Consider the following 19702-nt stretch of genomic DNA (forward strand, 5'->3'; position numbering starts at 1 on the left):
TTCTGATGTTCAAAGATGTCTGGGAAAGCCAGTATTTTTATGTCCTTGTATAATAGATATCCCATTTTCTGTGCTTTTAACTCTCCAGTTGGTGAACGAAACTAAAATGTCTCTGGGGCCTGTTCGTCGGGGATTATTGGGGGGGGGGCGAGGCGGAAGGTTTTTAAAATGACCAGTGCTTGTCCCACTTCCAAATTCAGCATAGAAGAAAACTACCCGGTCATAAAATTAAGGCGATCAGAAGCTTCCCACCCTCCCTCCAGGAACCCCCGAAATTTAACGTTTAGCTGTCTTGCCTGGGATTCCATAATCAGTAAACATTCTCTAGTGTTTGCTTCTTTATTTTTAAGCTCTTGAACATCGTCCTTAAAGTATCGTGCTCATATTGATTGCCGTTTCAGCCATTGCTGCAGTTGTGGTAAGGGAAGCCTGTATTTCTTCCAGCTGATCTCTTACCCGTTGCATGGTCAGTAGGGAGTGTTCCATCATATGTCTCTCCATATTTTCCATCATGCTTTCCATCTTTTTACATAGATCTACTATTGCCTTGCGTCTCTTGCCATTTTTGTTTCCCCTACGTCGGGTGCTTTGCTGTCTATGCACTCTCCCTTCGTTTAAAAAAAATCTTTCGCCGTTTTAGTTGTGTGTGTAGATGCACTTGAGTTTGGTCTATTATTTTTGCCCATTACCCGAAATCAAGATTGATTTTTAAAGTTGATATTTATTCAGGTATTTCAGATATGATAGAGAATTGAGGGAAGGGAGGTGGAGTTGCAAGATTAGGTGACCTCCATCTTTCCCGGCGTCGCCCCCCCCCCATGAAGAAAGGTTAAAGCTCTTGGGTCTCTTTAGTTTGGAGAAATGACGGCTGAGGGATGACAGGATTGAGGTTTATAAGATTATGCATGGGATAGAGCAGGTACAGAAAGAAGTACTTTTCTCCCTTTCTCACAATATAAGAACTCATGCCAGTCAATGAAATTGCTGAGCAGTCGGGTTAGAGCAGATAAAAGGAAGTACTTCTTCACCCAAAGAGCGGCTCACACATAGAATAACACATGGAATTCACTGCCACAGGTGGTGGTGGCGGCTACAAGCATGGACGGCTTCAAGAGGGAATTGGATAAACATATGGAGCAGAGGTCTATCAGTGGCTATTAGCCACAAGGTATAGATAGGAACTCTCAGTCTGGGGCAAGTGATGCACTGTATTCTTGGTGCTGGGGAGAGGCAACAGTGGGATAGCTTTTAGTGTCCTGGTCCCACTGATGGACCTCCTGATGGCACCAGGTGTTTTTGGCCAATGTGTGACAGAGTGTTGGACTGGATGGGCCATTGGCCTGATCCAACATTGGCTTCTCTTATGTTCTTATGTTTTTATAATGGTCCCCATAGGCCATAATTGAGCCAGAAAAAAGTGTGTTTTTTTTGCACACCCCTATTATGCTTTTAAGTATGATTTGTAAGCTGCTTTGAGTCACAGGGAAAAGTTGGATATAAATATCTGAATAAATAAGTAGTTTGGGCAGGTTGATGACACTTAAGCAACGTCCTGTTTGTTAGGCTAGGCAGCATTCTGACAGTGATTGTTCCACCTCTGTTATACTTGACCTGTAATGTTGGTTGTCATATTTCACAAAAAACCCCAAAGTAGACTGCAAGACTCTCCCCCCCCCCCAAACAGTCCAAGGTCAGGTCTACCAATATAGTGGACTGGGGTGGGTAGATCTGTTCTCCAGAGGCCAGGTCTTCAAATATAGTGGAAAGGGGTGGGTAGACTTGTTCTCCAGAGGTCAGGTCTAACAATATAGTAGAAAGGGGTGACTACCAATATAGTTGACTGGGGTGGGCAGTGTTCCCTCTAAGCTGAGTTAGTGTGAGCTAGCTCACAATTTTTTAGCCTCCGACTCACACATTTTTGTCTTAGCTCAGGAAGGATAGCTCCAGAGTAAACTAATTCATGCAGTAGCCAAATCGCTTGCTCACAACTTTAATGTCAGTAGCTCACAAAGTAGAATTTTTGCTCACAAGACACAGCTTAGAGGGAGTACTGGGGGTGGGTAGACCTGTTCTCCAGAGGCCAGGTCTACCAACAAAGTGGACTGGGCAGGTAGACCTGTTTCTCTGAAGGCCAGGTCTACCAATACAGTGGAAAGGGGTGGGCAGACCTCTTCTCCAAAGGCCTGGTTTACCCCTGTAGAGGAACATTTTGTGTAGTGAAATCTGACTTGATTCTGTTTTCTCTTATAATGTTCAAATTATTCTTAAAACATAGTTTAAACATAGTTATAAAGAATTCATTCTGAGATTTTTACAAGGTTATGGAAATAATCTTCTAAAATAATTTATGCAATAGTCAAATGTATAGTCAAATGTAGACTTGCAGACAGTTTTAATGCTACTAGCTTTTTTTGCTCACACAGTAGAATTTCTGCTCACAACACTGTGGAGCTTAGAAGGAACATTGGTCATGACATGGAGGCAGGCAACGGCAAATCACCTCTGAATGTCTCTTGCCTTGAAAACCCCATGTGGTTGCTGTAAGTCAGCTGTGACTTCATTACAAAAAAGAACCCCAACACAAATGGAATTGGAAGCCTGGTTTCAGTGAGCAAAACTGAGATGACCTTGTCACCTCATCCATTCTCACAAAGCCCAAATCCAAAGGGAGACTATGTTCAACTTACATTTCACAGAGCAACTGAGATCAGTTATCTTTGTCTGTTTTGACCATCAGTCATGAAATCCCCTGTCTATGGAGACTCACCTAGCATCAAATCTGTATTTTCAGATACCAGGAAAAGAAATTTTAATTCTCTCAAGCTTTTTATACCTTGTGGTTTAACTGGTTTGGAATGATGTTTTTAAAAGGTTCTTTTAATGCTACTCTCCAGATATTTTTACCCTATTTTAATATCATGTGTTTGTTGCTTATTTTATCTGTCTGTTCTTGATGTCCTTCTGCTTGATTTTATTATTTATATTGTTATATTTATATAACATAAGCTGCCTTGAACACAGTAACATAGAGAAGTGAGATATAAATGAATCTTTTCACTACAATCTTCTGTTTGCCACTTTTTAGTTTTTCCACAACTTAAGGTAGGCTGCTTGGCATTTTCTAGAGCCCAATCTTTTTCTACAATGGTTCCCACCTTGTGGAACAGAGGTGGGCACTAGGGGTGTGCGCTTGGTATATACCAAGCTGAATAAATACCCCAAAAATACCTTATCGGTATTTGGGGGGTATTTATTCAGACGAATCAGATTTTAATCTGATTTGACTACCGATCTAGCTGAGCCGAAATAAAAGCTAATATTATTCAGCTTTTATTTGGACTCAGCTTCACTTGCTGAAGCAAAGCAAGTTCACCCACCTTCCACGTGAACTCGCACCACTTCTAGGTTTCTAGTGCATGGCTTGGCTTTGTAAAAGCAATTTAAAGGGAAAGTTCCCTTTAAATGGCTTTTGCCTTACATTTGTTTTCCTTTCCCTCCCTGAGTTGCGCCTTCCCTTCACTCGCTGAGGCATGCTGCCACTGTGTATGGAGCCGAATAAATTCAGCAATACTGATTATTTCCCAAATCCCAATTATCATACCAATACTGGGATTCAGGAATATCAGTATATACCAATATTTTTTGGGTTGTTGTTCTGAGGTAAAATAAATTTCCCCTTAGTGTCTGTTGGGGGAAACCATGGTTGCAAATCTCCAGGTGAGGGCTAAAGATCACTCAGAATTACAACTGCTTTCCAGATGGCAGAGATCAGTTCCCCTGGAGAAAATAGTGGACTCTGTGTCCTTATATCCTGCTGAGATGGCCCCTGTATGACAGCCAATGTGACGTAGCAGTCAGGGCTTCAGCTATTAAAACTGATGTCCAGATGACCCAGATCAGTTCTCTTGGAGACAATGGCTACTTTGGGCAGTAGATTCTATGGCATTATACCCTGATAAGGTCCCTCCCCACCTCAAATCCTGCCCTCCCCAGGCTCTACCCCTCAAATCTACAGATATTTCTCAACCCAGAGTTGGCAACTGTGTAATTGGCTATGGCAGAGATCAGTTCCCCTGGAGAAAATAGTGGACTCTGTGTCCTTATATCCTGCTGAGATGGCCCCTGTATGACAGCCAATGTGACGTAGCAGTCAGGGCTTCAGCTATTAAAACTGATGTCCAGATGACCCAGATCAGTTCTCCTGGAGACAATGGCTGCTTTGGGCAGTGGATTCTATGGCATTATACCCTGCTGAGGTCCCTCCCCACCCCAAACCCTGCCCTCCCCAGGGTCTATCCCTCAAATCTACAGGTATTTCCCAACCCAGAGTTGGCAACCGTGTAATCAGCTATGGAACTACTTTCCAGACCCTTGGAACCCAGAAAACATGGCACAGGAGGAGGTGCTTTTCTACCTTAGCTGCCACTGCATAACACCCCCCTCCCCCCCTCAAAAAATAAGTCAGAGGTGGAGAGAACCATATCTGTTACCATGAGGCTGTCCTCCCATTCTACCCACTTGGGGCAGCAAAATGACTTGAGACAGCCCTGCCTTATAGCTAAGCAGAAGGAAAGAAACATGGCTTGCCTCCCTCCATTTTCCGCTTCCCTCTGCCGCCCCACCAGCCACAGTCGGGACACTCATCTGGAGCTTCCTTCTAGATCCCGTTGTATTTCTTCCCACAACGGGCATTACTCCAAGTCTTAAAATAATGGTGTTGTCTGCAGGTTTTCTAATAATCTAAACAACATGGAGTCTGCAAGAAAAAAAGTACCAACTGAAACAGCAATGTAGTTGTTTCAAAAGTACTTGGATTGTTCAAGTGGCACTGTTTCTTACTTGTCTAATTCACTTTATTCAGGTTTAACAGCCCATAAGACATACAACAATGAAAACATTTAAGAATTAAAAACAACAGCAAAGAAGAATTTTTCCACATCAACTGTAAGGGTTTTATAAAAGTCACTCAGAAACAATATTAATTTATGGCTATCAGAAACAGCTGAATTTCTGTTGGAATTTAACAACCATTTTGCATGAAATCTCTTCCTGGCAATATTATGTTTGGAACAATAAAAGAAAACATTCAATAATGAATCAGCCATTGACAAGTAATTAAAAAAAAGATAGGATGAGAATTCAAATTCGGCTAAGTATTTGGTTCCCAGATGGAGTGGGGAACATCTCCATTTGGCACCTTGAATTAATAGGTTCCAGTCTTATTTAAAAAGCTCAATAATTAACTCTCTTTCTTCTCTACCAAAGAGGTCGAAGACCTCAAAGGAGCCCAACTGTGCAATTTTAAAACCTACACTTTTATTCCACCAGGACCAACAGGATTCTTGAGCAGTCAATCAAGTAAGTACTGGAAGATTCTCAGCATTAAGAAGCCTATATTTAAAATTGATTATGGCTGTCCTAATCAAAATAAAAATTTCGGAAGACTCTGTTCCATGAGCATAACTAAAAATACTATACGTGGAGGTAAGAGAAGAATTTTACAAAAAAAAGAAATCTGAAGCTTGTGCAAGTAATTCAACTGGACCTCAGAACCAGATCTGAGTACCATATTTGTCTAATTATATTTGTTTAGCCCTCACGGCAGCTTACACAGAGCTCTCAAACAGTCCCTTGTCCAGGCACTGAACAGGATGTGACCTGATTAAGTTTAACATTCTAATGCTTCCCTATGCCTGGAGACCCTTTCCTAGGCTCAGAGAACATGGCCGAGTCATGTCATCATGCCACATCTAGTTGTGGACCCCTGCCAGAGAATTAGCCTTTAAAATACCTGCAGGCAGATGACTTTGTCTCCGGGCTGTGCAGAACAGTCTAGGGAATAATCTCCATCCAAGAGTGACTGTTGCCTCCCTCGGGTCTTGCCAACGGTCACAGGATTAATGGCTTCCAGATGGGAAGGATTTGGTAACAAGATGGCATGAATAGGCTGATGAGACCCAAAGTCTAGATAGACCGAAGTATTCAAGTGGGAGAGAACGTCTCCAATCGCTGGTGAATTCTCCGGAAATTCGCTCAGGCCTCGTATTTTACGGAAGATCAGCTTTATAAACAGATAATATAATCGTTCAAATATTTTTACAGATTATGTTAAATGCAGATGAACAAAAGCTGTACATTTCAGAGCTCCCCAGACTTCCCTTTCCCAAATCCCAGCCTCCTTTTTAACACAATGTCCACAGAACCTGGAGCCTTCTAAACTAGTAATTTCAACCAGAAATCTTTCTGTGTAAGCCACAGGACCTGCTCCTAACTCAGTATTAACAGCTGTCCATGTAATGTGGGCTGGAAATGCTTCAGTATGACAGAGAGTAACACACTGAAAGCCAATTACCAGACAAATCAACTAAACACTATACAGATTTAATATGTCTGTGTCACTCTCATTCTTCAGGGAGCTCAGAGTACATAAGCTATTCTGCTTGACAGGTGTCAACAACGCTATCAGGTGGACTTATTAAGGGTAGCTATGGTGGTCTAAAGCCAGGCCCATAACCACAGGGGGCCCACAGGGGTGACGTCCCCTCACGAATTTGCCATGCTCCCTCCCAAAACAGTTGTGCCTTTCTTTCATCCACCCCCCCCCCCCAGCGTCCCAGCAAGGCAGAAGCCAAACTGGAGCCTTGCAAGTGCAGGGGAAGAAGCAGAGGGGGTGGGCTAGAGGCGGGCAGGCCTGCAAGGGGGGTTGCCGGGGGGCTGGGATTCACAGAGGGCTGCCTGCTTTGGTGGGGTGGAGACTGGCGGCGAGGTGGCCCACTTAGCTTACCCGCCCAGCTGGAGGCCACAAAAGCCAGGCCTGGGGGAGAAGGACCTTCAAAGAGGTCCAGGGCTGTTCTCCCTGCCATGGCTCTTCCCTCTCTGTGTCTCTCACTTGGCGACCACACCACCACAGCACAGGGTGCCCCTCCTCCTCAGTGAGGCTGCTGCTGATGCAAAGGGGTTCTGCTTGACTACTGCAGACAAGATTTTCTGCCACACTGAAGCCACGGTTGAAGTGGCTCCACCCACTCGCTCCCCATGCACCAGTTGCTCACAGGCCGGATAAGAGGCCCTGAATAGGCCGGTTCCGGCCCATGGACCATATGTTTGATACCCCTGGCTTAAGCATTTTAATCCAGGGCTATAACTATCCCCACTAGCTCTGGGGGCACTGCCAGGAATTAGCAGTGCTGCTGGCACAGCTATGCCAAGTCATGTAAATGGCTCTCAGACATTATGATAACTGACACACAGAACCATTTTCAGTGGCCCTCATACCCTGTTTCAAGTAGATCTTATGCATCCACAATCATGGGGGAGGGGAAATCTGAACATTATGCTGCTTTTTCTATTTAACACTTATTCAAATAAGTTTGCATTGTATTAGGTGTTTCACTAGAACAAAGCAGCAGCAGAACCAGCTGCATAGGGAAAAAAGGGAATTTTAATTCCTGCATGCTGGGTCTGCTGTGTAGTCTTCTATCTATATATCTAATAGTGAAGTGGCCCCCTCTGTGCGGATATCTAAATCTGCACTTCGGGGGCACTTGGGGGGCAGGGAGAGGTTTGTGCACACGTGGGGCAGTCCCCACGTGTGCACAAAAATCCTAAATGTTGAAAAAAGAATCGGGGGGATGTTTAAATCCCCCCAAAACTCACAGAGCGTCCCCTGCGCATGCACAGGGAACGCTCTGCGACCGAGGCTGCCGCCACCACCGCTTAGAAGGGAAGCAGCAAGCGGCGAGCCGGGAGGGGGGGCAGAGTGGCGAGGGCAGAGTGGCTCGCCGCTTGGCCCTCGGCTCGGAGCCGGGGGGAGGGGGAAGAAAAAGCCACCGCCACCGCCGCTTGGGAGGGAAGCGGCGAGCGGCAAGCAGGGAGGGGGGGCCAGAGCGGCGAGGGCCGATCGGCTCGTTGATCGGCCCTTGGTTTGGAGCCGGAGGGAGGGTGGGGGTGGAGAGAGAGAGAGAGAGTCGCAAGGCCCGGCGGGGAACAGCGAGGCCCGGGCGGCAGCAGCCTCCCGAGGCCTCGCTATGGAGCAGGGCGGGGGAGGGGAACAGCGAGGCCCGGGCGGTTGCAGCCTCTTGGGCCTCGATTCGGAGCCGGGCCCGGGGGGGAGAGGAAAGGGGGGGAGGCAAGGGCTGTGGAAGACACGGGGAAACAGCAGGATGGGGGGTACTTACCTCCTCCTGCTGCTTCCTCTGCCTCCGTCCCGCGAGTATCACGGGTCCACCCCTTGTCATATATATTCCTCAGACTCTTACCAAGTTAAGGCAGTATAACTTCTCAAATAAACTACAGAGTTTGTACACTTATTAAAATAGGGCATCAGATACTGATGGTCTTTCTTATCTATTTGATCAGATACAATGCACAGAAAGAATCACTGGGATGGGATGGATGAATGAATAACCAGAATATCCCCTCCTCAGGCCTAGTCTCTCCCTGCAGGATACTATAAACTCTCAGGTACATTTATGAATTTTCTTTATCCCCTTTGACTCTCAACAATCCAAGAGTAATGAGTATGATCAGTCCTCACCAGCCTTTTTTGTGATGAGGGGGTCTTTCACAGCAATCAGATCCTTTTTGTTCCTTCTGATACTACTTTACACCCAGTACTTTGTATTTACAATATATGGAAAGAAGCACATTTCACACAACTTTCACAAGTACAAAATTAACTAAAGAATGTACTGAATGGAGCTGAAATATTTGAAAAAAGTTCTAAGCATGTCTAAGAGAACAAAACTAGACCCATTGGAAACACCGTAGTACACTGCCAAACTATACTTGAGAGGAAAATACACCCATTACCTCAGGGGGGAAATGAAGAAGCCCTGTGAGGAGATTCAGTCTGCCCCGATGAGGCATTCCAAGAACAATGTCTGTCACCCCACTGTAAGAGGACATCTTCAACAACTCGTGAAAGAAACCCATCATGCTCTCTGCTCCTTCGCCGCCATATCTTTTCACTGTGGCAAACTTTGTAGCCAAAAAATTGTCAAACTCCTATGAAATACAAGGGGAGATATTACAGACAATGTGCATCCTCCCAAGGAGCATCAAACATCTTCTAAATGGAAGCACAGCAGTGCACTGGCACTGCCCTTCCCCATTCCAGCATGAACCCCATTCTCCTTTCCAAAGTATTTATTATATCCCAATTTTTAGCTCCCCTGGCTCCCCAAATAGGTTACAATTCAAATCAATAGTACAAAATTAAAACAAGAACTGTAGCAGACTGCAGGCGCAGGTTCCCTCCTGCCTCCATTCCTTTGTCTTCCTGAGAGTCGCAAAGAGGATTTGGGAAGACAAGAAATGATCCAGCAGCTATGATGACCACAGGAAGCCTCTCTATTTCCCACCAGATGTTGACAGTTCAACATGTTTCTCCGAACTACGATGTGGCATTTGTCACAAGCTCCCTTTCACAGGAATACTATTCACAGTAATTCAATTCAATTAATTTTCTTTAAACTATAGTTTGTCACAAAAATAGAAGCATCACAGAACAGCATATCATGAATGAAGAAAACAATTGTTTATAAAGGCAGTGTCACAATTCAATTAACATACAAAATCTTAACAGTTCTTTACAACAAACGGTCACATTGGCAATAGAACATTTTAAATTAACATCTACTCCTGGATGACATTACTGTAAACAATACTATCTCCTTTAGTATATATTTATTCTGAGGCAACCTTATATAAAAAATCTTATCCAAGTTAGTAATACCTCTAACTCTAATAAAAAGTCCAAGCAGAAGTTTCATGTAATGGGCTATGCTATGTGAAGAAATGCATTTTTCCTGGGAGGTTTGAACTGAGCAAAACCTCCCCTGTGCATTTTAAAAGGTTTTTTTCCTCTGGGCAGAGAATAGGCTGGAGGGGGGGAAGTCAGTGCTTACCCTCACACAAATGCTAAACAGATCTAGCAGGAGAGATAATGGGCAGGTCAAGCTCTTCCCCCCTCCCCAAGCAGGAACAGAGATTTGGAGGTGTTAAATGCTAGAGCAGGGGTGACCAAACTGTGGATCTTTCACATATATTGTGTGGCTCCCGGCAGGGCGGCTGGGGAAGCAAAAGGGAGGCATTCCTCCCCAATTGGTCTTCCCTTCCGCAGCCAGTGTTCCCCTCCCTGAGTAAGCTTGAGGGGGGGGGAGCAGAGAAAGAAAGCAACTTTAACTTTAAATGTGTTCTCAAAGCTCCCTCCCACACCACTATCCGGCTTGGGAGATGGCATTTGTCTCTTTAAATCCCTTTCTCAAGCCAGCTGGCGGGGGATGGGTGGGTGGGGCTTGGAGGACGCATTTAAAGTTATATCTATTTTTAACCCTTTTGTTTTTGGCAGTCTCATTTAATGTTAATAAAAAGCAAATGTGCACTTTTTCAATAAAAACATGTGTGTAAATATTTGTTCATGTCTTGCGGCTTTCAAACATCTGATGTTTATTCTATGTGGCTCTTACGTTAAGTAAGTCTGGCCACCCCTGTGCTAGAGAATCTTCAGGAAGGAGATTCCTGGAGAACGACAGGAAAAGCCTATTTGTCATGGCGTGACCGGGTCAGTGGGTGGAGAAACAGATATGCTAAAAACTCCTTGCAGGAGGAAGGAGGTCTCTTTTCCTTGGGTACTGACTGAGTCCATGAGCGGACACAGACCTCTCCACTGGGAAGGCAGCCATTGAGCATGTGCTCACCCAAAAAACTGGAGCAAGTTTTAAGGTAATGGTAACTCTGTAGAGATTGAAAACTCCTAAGCTTAAAGAGCCTGTTCTAAATTTTAATACCTGATAGGGCATGTATAGAGAGAGAGAAAGAGGATTTGCGTTTTACCTATTTCTTTTGTATCCCTTGTTCAAACTGATGCTGTGCTAAAAGTATGCTTGTAAACATTTTTTCTTTAATAAATACTCTAACTTTTGATGTTGGCAGCAATTCTCTGTACCATACAGACTGCCACCATCTCAGACATGCTATTTTAAAAGAGTGCCAGGGGGAAGGCAGGCAGTTGGCAAGTGGTCATTCTTCCAGGGATACACAAGATAATAAATTGTCCCTGTGGTGACTGGGCGCTGGGCAGTGGGAGACCCTGGGGCAAGGCCTCAGAATTTGGAAGGGATTACTTCCTGCAAGGTCTGCTTATTTAAAATCTACTGATCACTCTTAGTACTACTGATTAGCTGTGAATGTTGTCTACCGATGTTTTGAAATATCCCCATAGGAATTAATTTCAGTACTATATATTTTTCCCACTTCTCTGTTACTGAAGTGTCCTGCGCTTTCTGTATGCTAACTACTAGGGATTAATTACTATTGTTTCTATTTTAATTTATTATTATAAGTTTATATTGCCATTGTCCTGTTACTGTAACTTCCTGCCGCATTGTTGCTGTAGTTTATTGCACATCTTGTAAGCTAACTACTATTAGGGGTTATTATTGTTTATGTTTATATTTATTATATTGCATTATGTTAATATTGCTATTGTCATCTTACAGTTACTTAATAAAATGTTGAATTGTAGAGCTTGGAAGGGAAGCTGGCAGCCCTGACCCTCCCAATGGGTAATTCCTGTAAAGGTCAGGTGGTGGCGGCGGGGGGGCTACTTGAGAGAGAAATAAAAGCCTCTCCAAAGGTGATTTCCCACAAGCACTGCTCCGCGCTCACTCTTCTCTTTGGCCCGATGGTACGTGTCAATTTCACACAAGCTGCTGCACGGCCGCATTTTGCCCCGCGGCTTCGTGCGATTTTCCCCACCTCTACTCAATCCTGTTTTTTGAGGACTGAGCAGACGCGGGGGAAATCGCACGAAGCTGCGGGGCAAAATGCGGCCGCGCAGCAGCTTGTGTGAAATTGACACATACCATTGGGGCAAAAGGAAGGAGTGAGCGCGGAGCAGCGCTTGTGGGAAATCACTCCAAGTGTTGGCAAAACCTTGGAGGCCAGAGCAGGCACATTCCACCACAGGCTATACATTGTCCTCAGGCAAACATACTCCTAATTTTCCAGAGTTTCACCCTATTCATAGATGCTACAATATGGTTAAAATGTCATGAGGCTGCAGGACCCTGAATCTTGTTTTTGGTGTGGGAGAGAGGTGGGCTCCTGGGATAAATTGTGGTTGCTAAGAAGCTCCCTTGTTGCTGGCCTCACTTTCCTTCTCCATCCTGATACAAAAACCAGCTCTTCGACAGTCATGTGAGCCCCCCAAAATGAAACCTGAGGACATTACAAAAGCTGAACTCCAGCATATAAAGAGTGGGAATAGAATACATGTTCCCTGGTCTTATCAGACCCACGGGAAACAGACCCAAAGAGAATATAGTCTCTCCCCTCTGCCTAGTCCCAGGACCTCTCTGAAATTAATCAATTTATTTATTTTATTTATTAATTCGATTTTTATCCTGCCCTCCCTGCCAAGGCAGGCTCAGAGCGGCTTACATTAAAAGGATCAAAAGTATATTAAAACAAAAATCCCTATTAATACAATACAGCTTCATAAAACATATCGATATAACAAATCACAACACAAAATAGAATAAAGTGCTGGTGGCGGTAACATCCCGGGCCATGATAGGATGGTCCAAAGTATGGCACCCGTCAGTATCCAGTATGACAGGCTGTTGGTGTTAGCATAGAGGGCCTTGAAAATTCAGTAATGTGAATTTAGGTACAAAAGGATTAAACTTCCTGTTATAAAGACCTATCCATAGGTCTGTATTTTTGGACAAAGTTTTTCCCTCATATGACCCAAGGAGAGTAGGGGACTGCTTCCTGTCATGGTGGTGTGAGGGGGTGCACATGCATGTGAGAGGACTTGCCCCCCCCCCACTCCCACTGGGTATATGGGTAATGCCACCACCTAAGTGCTGCCCTTTCCTTCGTTTCATGGTGGCTTGGGGCACTGATAGAGGCACTATCTGCATGAGTGAGATGTGTGCACTGGTAGTTCCCGTCTCATGTTCTCCTGCTCACTATCCAACCTAGCCTAGCCATGAGGTTTATAGACTATACATGGAGGAAGGTGAGAATCTGAATACACTCTGAGCTCCTGGAAGAAAAAGATCTTTATTTACTACAACACAACTCTAAACTCAAGAGGAAGAGGAAGAAAGAAGAAAGAAGAAGAAGACGGTGAAGATGAAGAAGACGACGACGAAGAAGAAGATGAGGAGGAGGAGGAGATTGGATTTATACCCCGCTCTTCACTTGGAGTCTCAGAGCGGCTTACAAACTCCTTTCCCTTCCCCTCCCCACAACAGACACCCTGTGAGGTCGGTGGGGCTGAGAGAACTCTGACACAAACTGCTCTTTCAGGAACAGCTGTGCCAGAGCTTGTGACTGACCCAAGGTCACATCAGCAGGTGTAAGTGGAGGAGTGGGGAATCAAACCCGGTTCTCCCAGATTAGAGTCTGCACACTTAACCACTACACCAAACTGGCTAAAATGGCGGGGAGTACATAGTACATAGGAAAAGCATATCACAGAACTAAAGGGATATTGTAGAACTAAGAAAGGAAATAAAACATATAAGACTAATCTAAACTTTAGAGACACAAACATTACCTTACCATCCCCTCCCTTGGATGGACATGTTGCCCAAATGGCCTACCTGTGTGTGACAGCTGACAAGCGTCCCCTTACGAATATCTACATGACCTCATTTTATACAAGCCTGCGGGATCATGTGAAATAGAGATTGGTCAGGGCAGATGCCACTCTATTCCTCCCTTGGATCCTGATTCTGGCTTGAGCACCACTAATGGGGTGTCCAGATCTTTTAACCCTTCCTCCCCCAGCTTGTGGGTTTCCCCTTGGCCCGTCATGAGTTTGGGGTGCAATCCCACATGGATCATTCTGCCCCCTTCTTTCCAATCAACTTAGAGCACACAGTCTCAGTCCTTTATGGCCCAAAAGAGGTTATCCAAACAGCCCATCCATCTTGCCTCTTCCTGGCAGCTGGGTAAATTACTGGGTCTCAACCAGTAATTTAAGCAGTTAATAGCCCCATTCCCAGGAGATTGGAGTCTTCCTGAGTATAACTCAAGGCATCTTCAACTCCTCTGTCACAACATTTCAAACAAGCCCTGACCAGTGTAGGCAACTAAAGCTGGCTCCACAGATCTTTTACCCAAGATTTTCTCATTCTTTGGAAATAGTTGCAGGGCATGGAAACTCCATCTTCCACTAATCAGAAAGTATACCAATATACTCACTTGTATTCCTCTCCTCTTCTCCAAGCTCAGGATTTTTTAAATTCATGTTCCAAATGCTGTGATTGATATCGGAAACTACCCCACAGTGTATGTTTTTCTGCTTATTGTTCCCTAGAAGCTTCCTGTTCTCAGCACATATGACATGCTTCTCTTCTCCTTTGGATCTTTACTCAGATTGCCACCTGGATCACTGACTCAGGCCCTGATAATGTGCATAGGCCTTACTTATTCTGCTTGCATGCAGCCTCACTATATCTGTTGGATTACTGGCTGCCCTGACATATTGGATTTCTGCCCAGAACCTGCAAGGATAGACACAGCCCATTCATATCTCATGCTGTCTCTCTCTTTGCCTTTCTCCTCCTCCTCTCCTTGAGTGGTATACATTGCATAGTGAGTTGAGGCGTTTGCCCATGTTAAGATGCAAATATTCCATTCTAGATGTCGATAGAACAGTATGCTAAACATTATCAGGACTTCTTGAACACCAAGCATTCCTTTTAATAAAACCACCTCTGATTTCACCACATGCCAGCCTTCAGTGCTTCTTTGAAGCTTACTTAGGAGCCTTCTTTACTTAATCAAAGTATCCCTTGGCTATTCTTTGTGTGCATCATCCCCTCAAGTCAGGTGAAAAATGAGCAGCTCTATTTAGCACAGAAGCAATGGGCAGACGAAGGCCCAGAGGTGAAATTGGGTTGAACTGGAAAGACTGCCTCATTGTCATCAACATGAATTTCTTCTCAACCACACAGAATAACACTACTACTCATCAGAATGTGCTACATATTATTCTATTTACGCAGACATTTTCCTGAAAAATCTAATTTATGTCACTCAAGTAGTACAAGTTTTCCTTGCAACTATTAATCCTTTAATCTACTGATTGGTTTTTTTAAACCATTAGGGATTTTCTCTGTCTTTTTGTAAAGCAACCGAGTGAAACGGCCTGGATTGGATCAGGCTCAATGTACTGGAAGAAGAGGGTTTTTAACAAAACCTTTCCCCATGCATCATATTCCTGATCTCTATCCCCTTCCCCCTAAGTTGCTATTTGCCCTGTAAGGAAATATTCAGGTAACACACAAATTAGCATTTTTGTCCTTTAAAGAAGTTCATGCCATCCTAACCATGGATCTCCTGGGACACATTTCATTTGCCCCTCAGGTGTGCCCATATACAACGTACCTGAGATTCCAGCATGAGCCGGGACAAGTGCTTTTTCTCCTCAGTAGTCAGCGCCTCTTGCTTCAGCTCTTCAAACCTTTTCACAATCCATTCTCTTTCTTGCATGCTTGACAGCTGGCTAGTCTCTATAGATATATGCCCACAATATATATCATCCAAGAAAGATGTTACATCCTCTAGGGATGCTTCCTCCTTCCCTATATTCAAAAGTCCTGGGGGGGGGGGATGTGCAATTGATTAGATTTATTCTCCAGACAAATGGCAACAACAAAGTGCTGGATTCTCAATTACAATCTCAATTCAGTTCCTCAATGAAGTGGAAGTTCTCCTGGCTTTCCTTGTTGAAAATAAAAGTGAGCCTCTTAAAATTTCTTAAGTGTACTAGATCAGAAAGTCACAGTAAAGAAACCAATATATAGCAATTGAACACATACACATGAAGCTGTCTTTTTCTGAATCAGACCATTGGTCCACCAGGGTCAGAACTAAGACTAGCAGCAGCTCTCCAGGGTCTCAGGGAGAGGTCTTTCACATCACCTACCTGTTCCTTTTCAATGGAGATGCCGGGGATTGAACCCGGGACTTCCTGCCTGCCAAGCAAATGCTCTACAACTGAGCCACAGCCTCACGTCTTCACTTTACATACCACTTGCCAGGTCCAACAACTGGCCAGCCTCCGGAATAATACATATTTCACTGCTGTGGCACAGAAGATACTTCCAGGTGATCAGGCAAGTGTAAGTGAATTGATGTTTAGCTGCCATATCAGTTGTTGCCCCTCTTTGCTGACCAGAGATACTGGTTTGGAAGGGAGCTGTTTCATATACAGTTCCTTTTACTGAGGTTACTGGTGTAAAGTAGTCCATATCCTGCAGAACTGACTTCCATACTGCAATGGTTGCACATTAACTGGAGCACCGATTCTCACATTGCCTCACCCCTACTAAGGGCATGCTGGTTAACTAACTGTAAAGCACTTCTGATCTCTTCCACGGATACCTAAGTCACCGCTCTAGAACCACTGCACTGCTTAAGTGTCTACAAACGTCTTAGCATCCAAATGCATCATTGTAATGACAGAAGATAACAAGGAACTAAGTACAAACTGTGAGGCAATGAAGAGTGGGGGGAAAGCTAGATATTATGAGTTTTCATATCAAATGCTTTAGGCTGCAGTCCTATGCACATTCATCTGGGTGTGCCCCAGCACATAGTGATATTATTTTTTAGTAAGCACATGTAGGTCAGGCTGCATACTGGCGAACTCTCCTGCCACAATAGTTGGGACACAATTCCTGACTACGTCCTCCAAGATCATCCTGAACAATACTAAGGCTTGGGTCCGACTGAGTGTTTCCATTGATGGAAGGATTTCCACCCAGGGAGTGTGACTTCCCTCACCTCCCCCTCCTGCTGTAGCCCAAAATGTCCCTTGAATTGCTGCCTCTGGGGATAACAGCAATGGCGAGGGGTACATCTGGGGTTGCGGCAGGGGAGGAGGAGGTGAGAAATTCACAGTCCCTGAAATTCACTGCCTTGGACAAAAATCCTTCCATCAGAAAACGCTCTGCTGGGCCCAAGCGTAGGCTAGAAAGACATATGTGTGGCCTAGAACTGCAGGATTTCAAGAACACTGTGCATTCTGATGCCTCCCTGACTGTGCAGTTCAACAAAAGAAATGCCTGTAGATTTGTTTCATCACAAATTGGGGTGGAGCCATGGCTCTGTGGTAGAGCATCTGCTTGGCATGCAGAAGGTCCCAGGTTCAATCCTTGGCATTTGCAATAAAAAAAAAAGATCTGGTAGGAGGTGATGAAAAAACCCTCTTCATGAAATCCTGGACAGTGGCTGCCAGTCAGTTGGCAGACAAATGACCTCGATGGACCAATAATCAGATTCAGTATAAGGCAACTACAGATGTACAAACAGCAAACGTAATACTTTGTGTATCGCCCCACAGAAGTCCTTGCTATATTACTGGAAAGAACCCGTAATTTCTTTTATCACATTTTGATCCTGCCCTTCTTACAAGAGGGTCAGGGCAGCGTATGTGGCCTCAGCCCATTTGAGAGCACCCTGCCTAAAACCAACCAGTGATCCAGACCTTGAGAGTTTATCCAACTACTCCACATTGGCTCTTCTGAAAGTAATGATGGGCATTCCTTAGACAGTTACTGTAGGAAGCACTGGGAGTTACGGGTAGAAATTCATGGCATGGCCATCTGTGTAATACTGTTCTGACTGCATATTTATTTATTTATTTATTTATTATTTAGATTTCTATCCCACCCTCCCCACAGATCTCACACAGAGCTAGAGAAGGTCACTTGACTACCCAGCAAACTGGCTGGCCGATCTTCAGATTAGCTAACCTACTAAGCTGTCCACTCATAGCCAGTACTTTGAAAACACGATGCATAGCTTCATTCACCCTACCTGTGGTATCAAAAGGTCCTTGTAGTGTCTCTATCAGAGCTTGAATCTCAGGTACCACATCCAAAACAGCTCGGCCAGAAAACAAAGGGTTGATTTTGGCTGCTTTGTGGCCATGCTGACGGTAGGCTGCCAACAAGCAAGCCAGACTGTGGTCAGCTAAAGGTAAGGGGGAAACAAGACTGTTTAAACTAGTGTGCAAAGCAACGAATTAAGTAAGAAAGACCACAGCCCATGTCTTCACCCCTCCTCCCTCAGGATGTATGGAAGGACAGGATTGCTCATTGGAAACAATGGGAAACACTTGAAGGCCCATTGGAAATAATGGGAGCCAGGAATGCTAATTGACTTGCATGGGCACCACTGAAATACATTACAGTACAAGTAGAGTTGCAATAAAAATGTGGAAGGGATTTTCCATTAGGCTCTCTGGGCCCAAATAGACTACTCTGGGACTGGAATGACAGCCCCAGGGTGTAGCAGATGTGTTCTGGGCCTGGAATGAGAGATCACGGAGTGAAATGACAGCCCCTGGGGGTAGTAGGAGTGTTTTGGGACTGGAATGAGAGATCATAGAGTGGAATGACAGTCCCAGGGGGTAGCAGTAGTGTTCAGGGACTGGAATGAGAGACCACGGAGTGGAATGACAGCCCCAGGGTGTAGCAGGACTGTTCAGGGACTGGAATGAGAGAACTCAGAGTGGAATGACAGCCCCAGGGGGTAGCAGTAGTGTTCAGGGATTGGAATGAGAGACCACGGAGTGGAATGACAGCCCCTGGGGGTAGTAGCAGTGTTCTGAAACTGGAATGACAGGCCCCAGAGTGGAATGACAGCCTCTGGGGTAGTAGGAGTGTTCTGGGACTGGAATGAGGAACCACAACGTGGAATGACAGTCCTTGGGGGTAGCAGCAGTTATCTGGGACTGGAATGAGAGACCATGGAGTGGAATGAAAGCCTCTGGGGTTAGCAGGAGTTTTCTGGGAACGGAATGAGAGGTCCGACAGTGGAATGACAGCCCCTGGGGGTAGCAGAACACTCCTACTACCCCCTGGGGCTGTCATTCCACTGTCGGACCTCTCATTCCGTTCCCAGAAAACTCCTGCTAACCCCAGAGGCTTTCATTCCACTCCATGGTCTCTCATTCCAGTCCCAGAACACATCTGCTACCCCCAGGCCCTGTTATTCCACTCTTTGGTCTCTCATTCTAGTCCCTGAACATTAGTGCTTCCCCCAAGGGCTGTCGTTCCACTCCATGGTCTCTCAGTCTAGTCACAGAACTAGGACAGTGTGTTAGGAACATCAATCATTTGATAGAACCTTAAAGGAACACACTACAAAAAACAGCTAAAGTCAATGTTCTATTTCAAACCAAAGGGTGACAATATGTTGAATCTATAAAGTAATTTGGTCTCATGTTGAAGTAAGATTTGATTTATATCCATTTGGTTTCAATTATTACCTTTACTTTCATATAAAATTAAAAAATTGAGAAAATCAGGATCATGGTTGCACTTCGCAAAATGCTCCACTAGGGGCACCTCAAAATTGTGGTACTGAATTCTAGAGCGGTGTTCCAAAATTCTGGACTTCACTGGTCTCATAGTACTCCCAATGTACAACAATTTGCAATCACAAATGATACAGTACTCAAACCTTTTTGAGTTGAAATTTGTAAAAGTGGACAAATCATATTTCATATTGGTAGTAGGATGAACAAATTATTTCATTTCCAAGGCCATAGAACATGCTGTACAGGAATAACATTTATAATGGCAATTAGGTCCCTTTTTATTTTTTTTGGGGGGGGGGGGCTTTGAAATATCAGATCTAATGAGGGTATCTTTCAAACTCCTAGATCTCT

General features: G+C 44.6%; 1 protein-coding gene across 1 annotated transcript in view; it reads right to left on the reverse strand.

Annotated features, from left to right (window-relative positions):
- Positions 1-19702, reverse strand: part of DHTKD1 (dehydrogenase E1 and transketolase domain containing 1) — a 54461-nt gene that overhangs the window by 33313 nt on the left and 1446 nt on the right. Inside the window, exons 2-5 of the mRNA XM_015411951.1 lie at positions 17845-18000; positions 15409-15620; positions 8812-9006; positions 5792-6061 (exon numbers count right to left, since the gene is read on the reverse strand). Coding sequence (XP_015267437.1) covers positions 5792-6061; positions 8812-9006; positions 15409-15620; positions 17845-18000 — 833 coding nt within the window. The remainder of the gene's footprint in view (positions 1-5791; positions 6062-8811; positions 9007-15408; positions 15621-17844; positions 18001-19702) is intronic.

This window comes from Gekko japonicus, unplaced genomic scaffold (assembly GCF_001447785.1).
Source record: "Gekko japonicus isolate JY-2015 unplaced genomic scaffold, Gekko_japonicus_V1.1 scaffold679, whole genome shotgun sequence".
Classification (NCBI taxonomy): Eukaryota; Metazoa; Chordata; class Lepidosauria; order Squamata; family Gekkonidae; genus Gekko; species Gekko japonicus.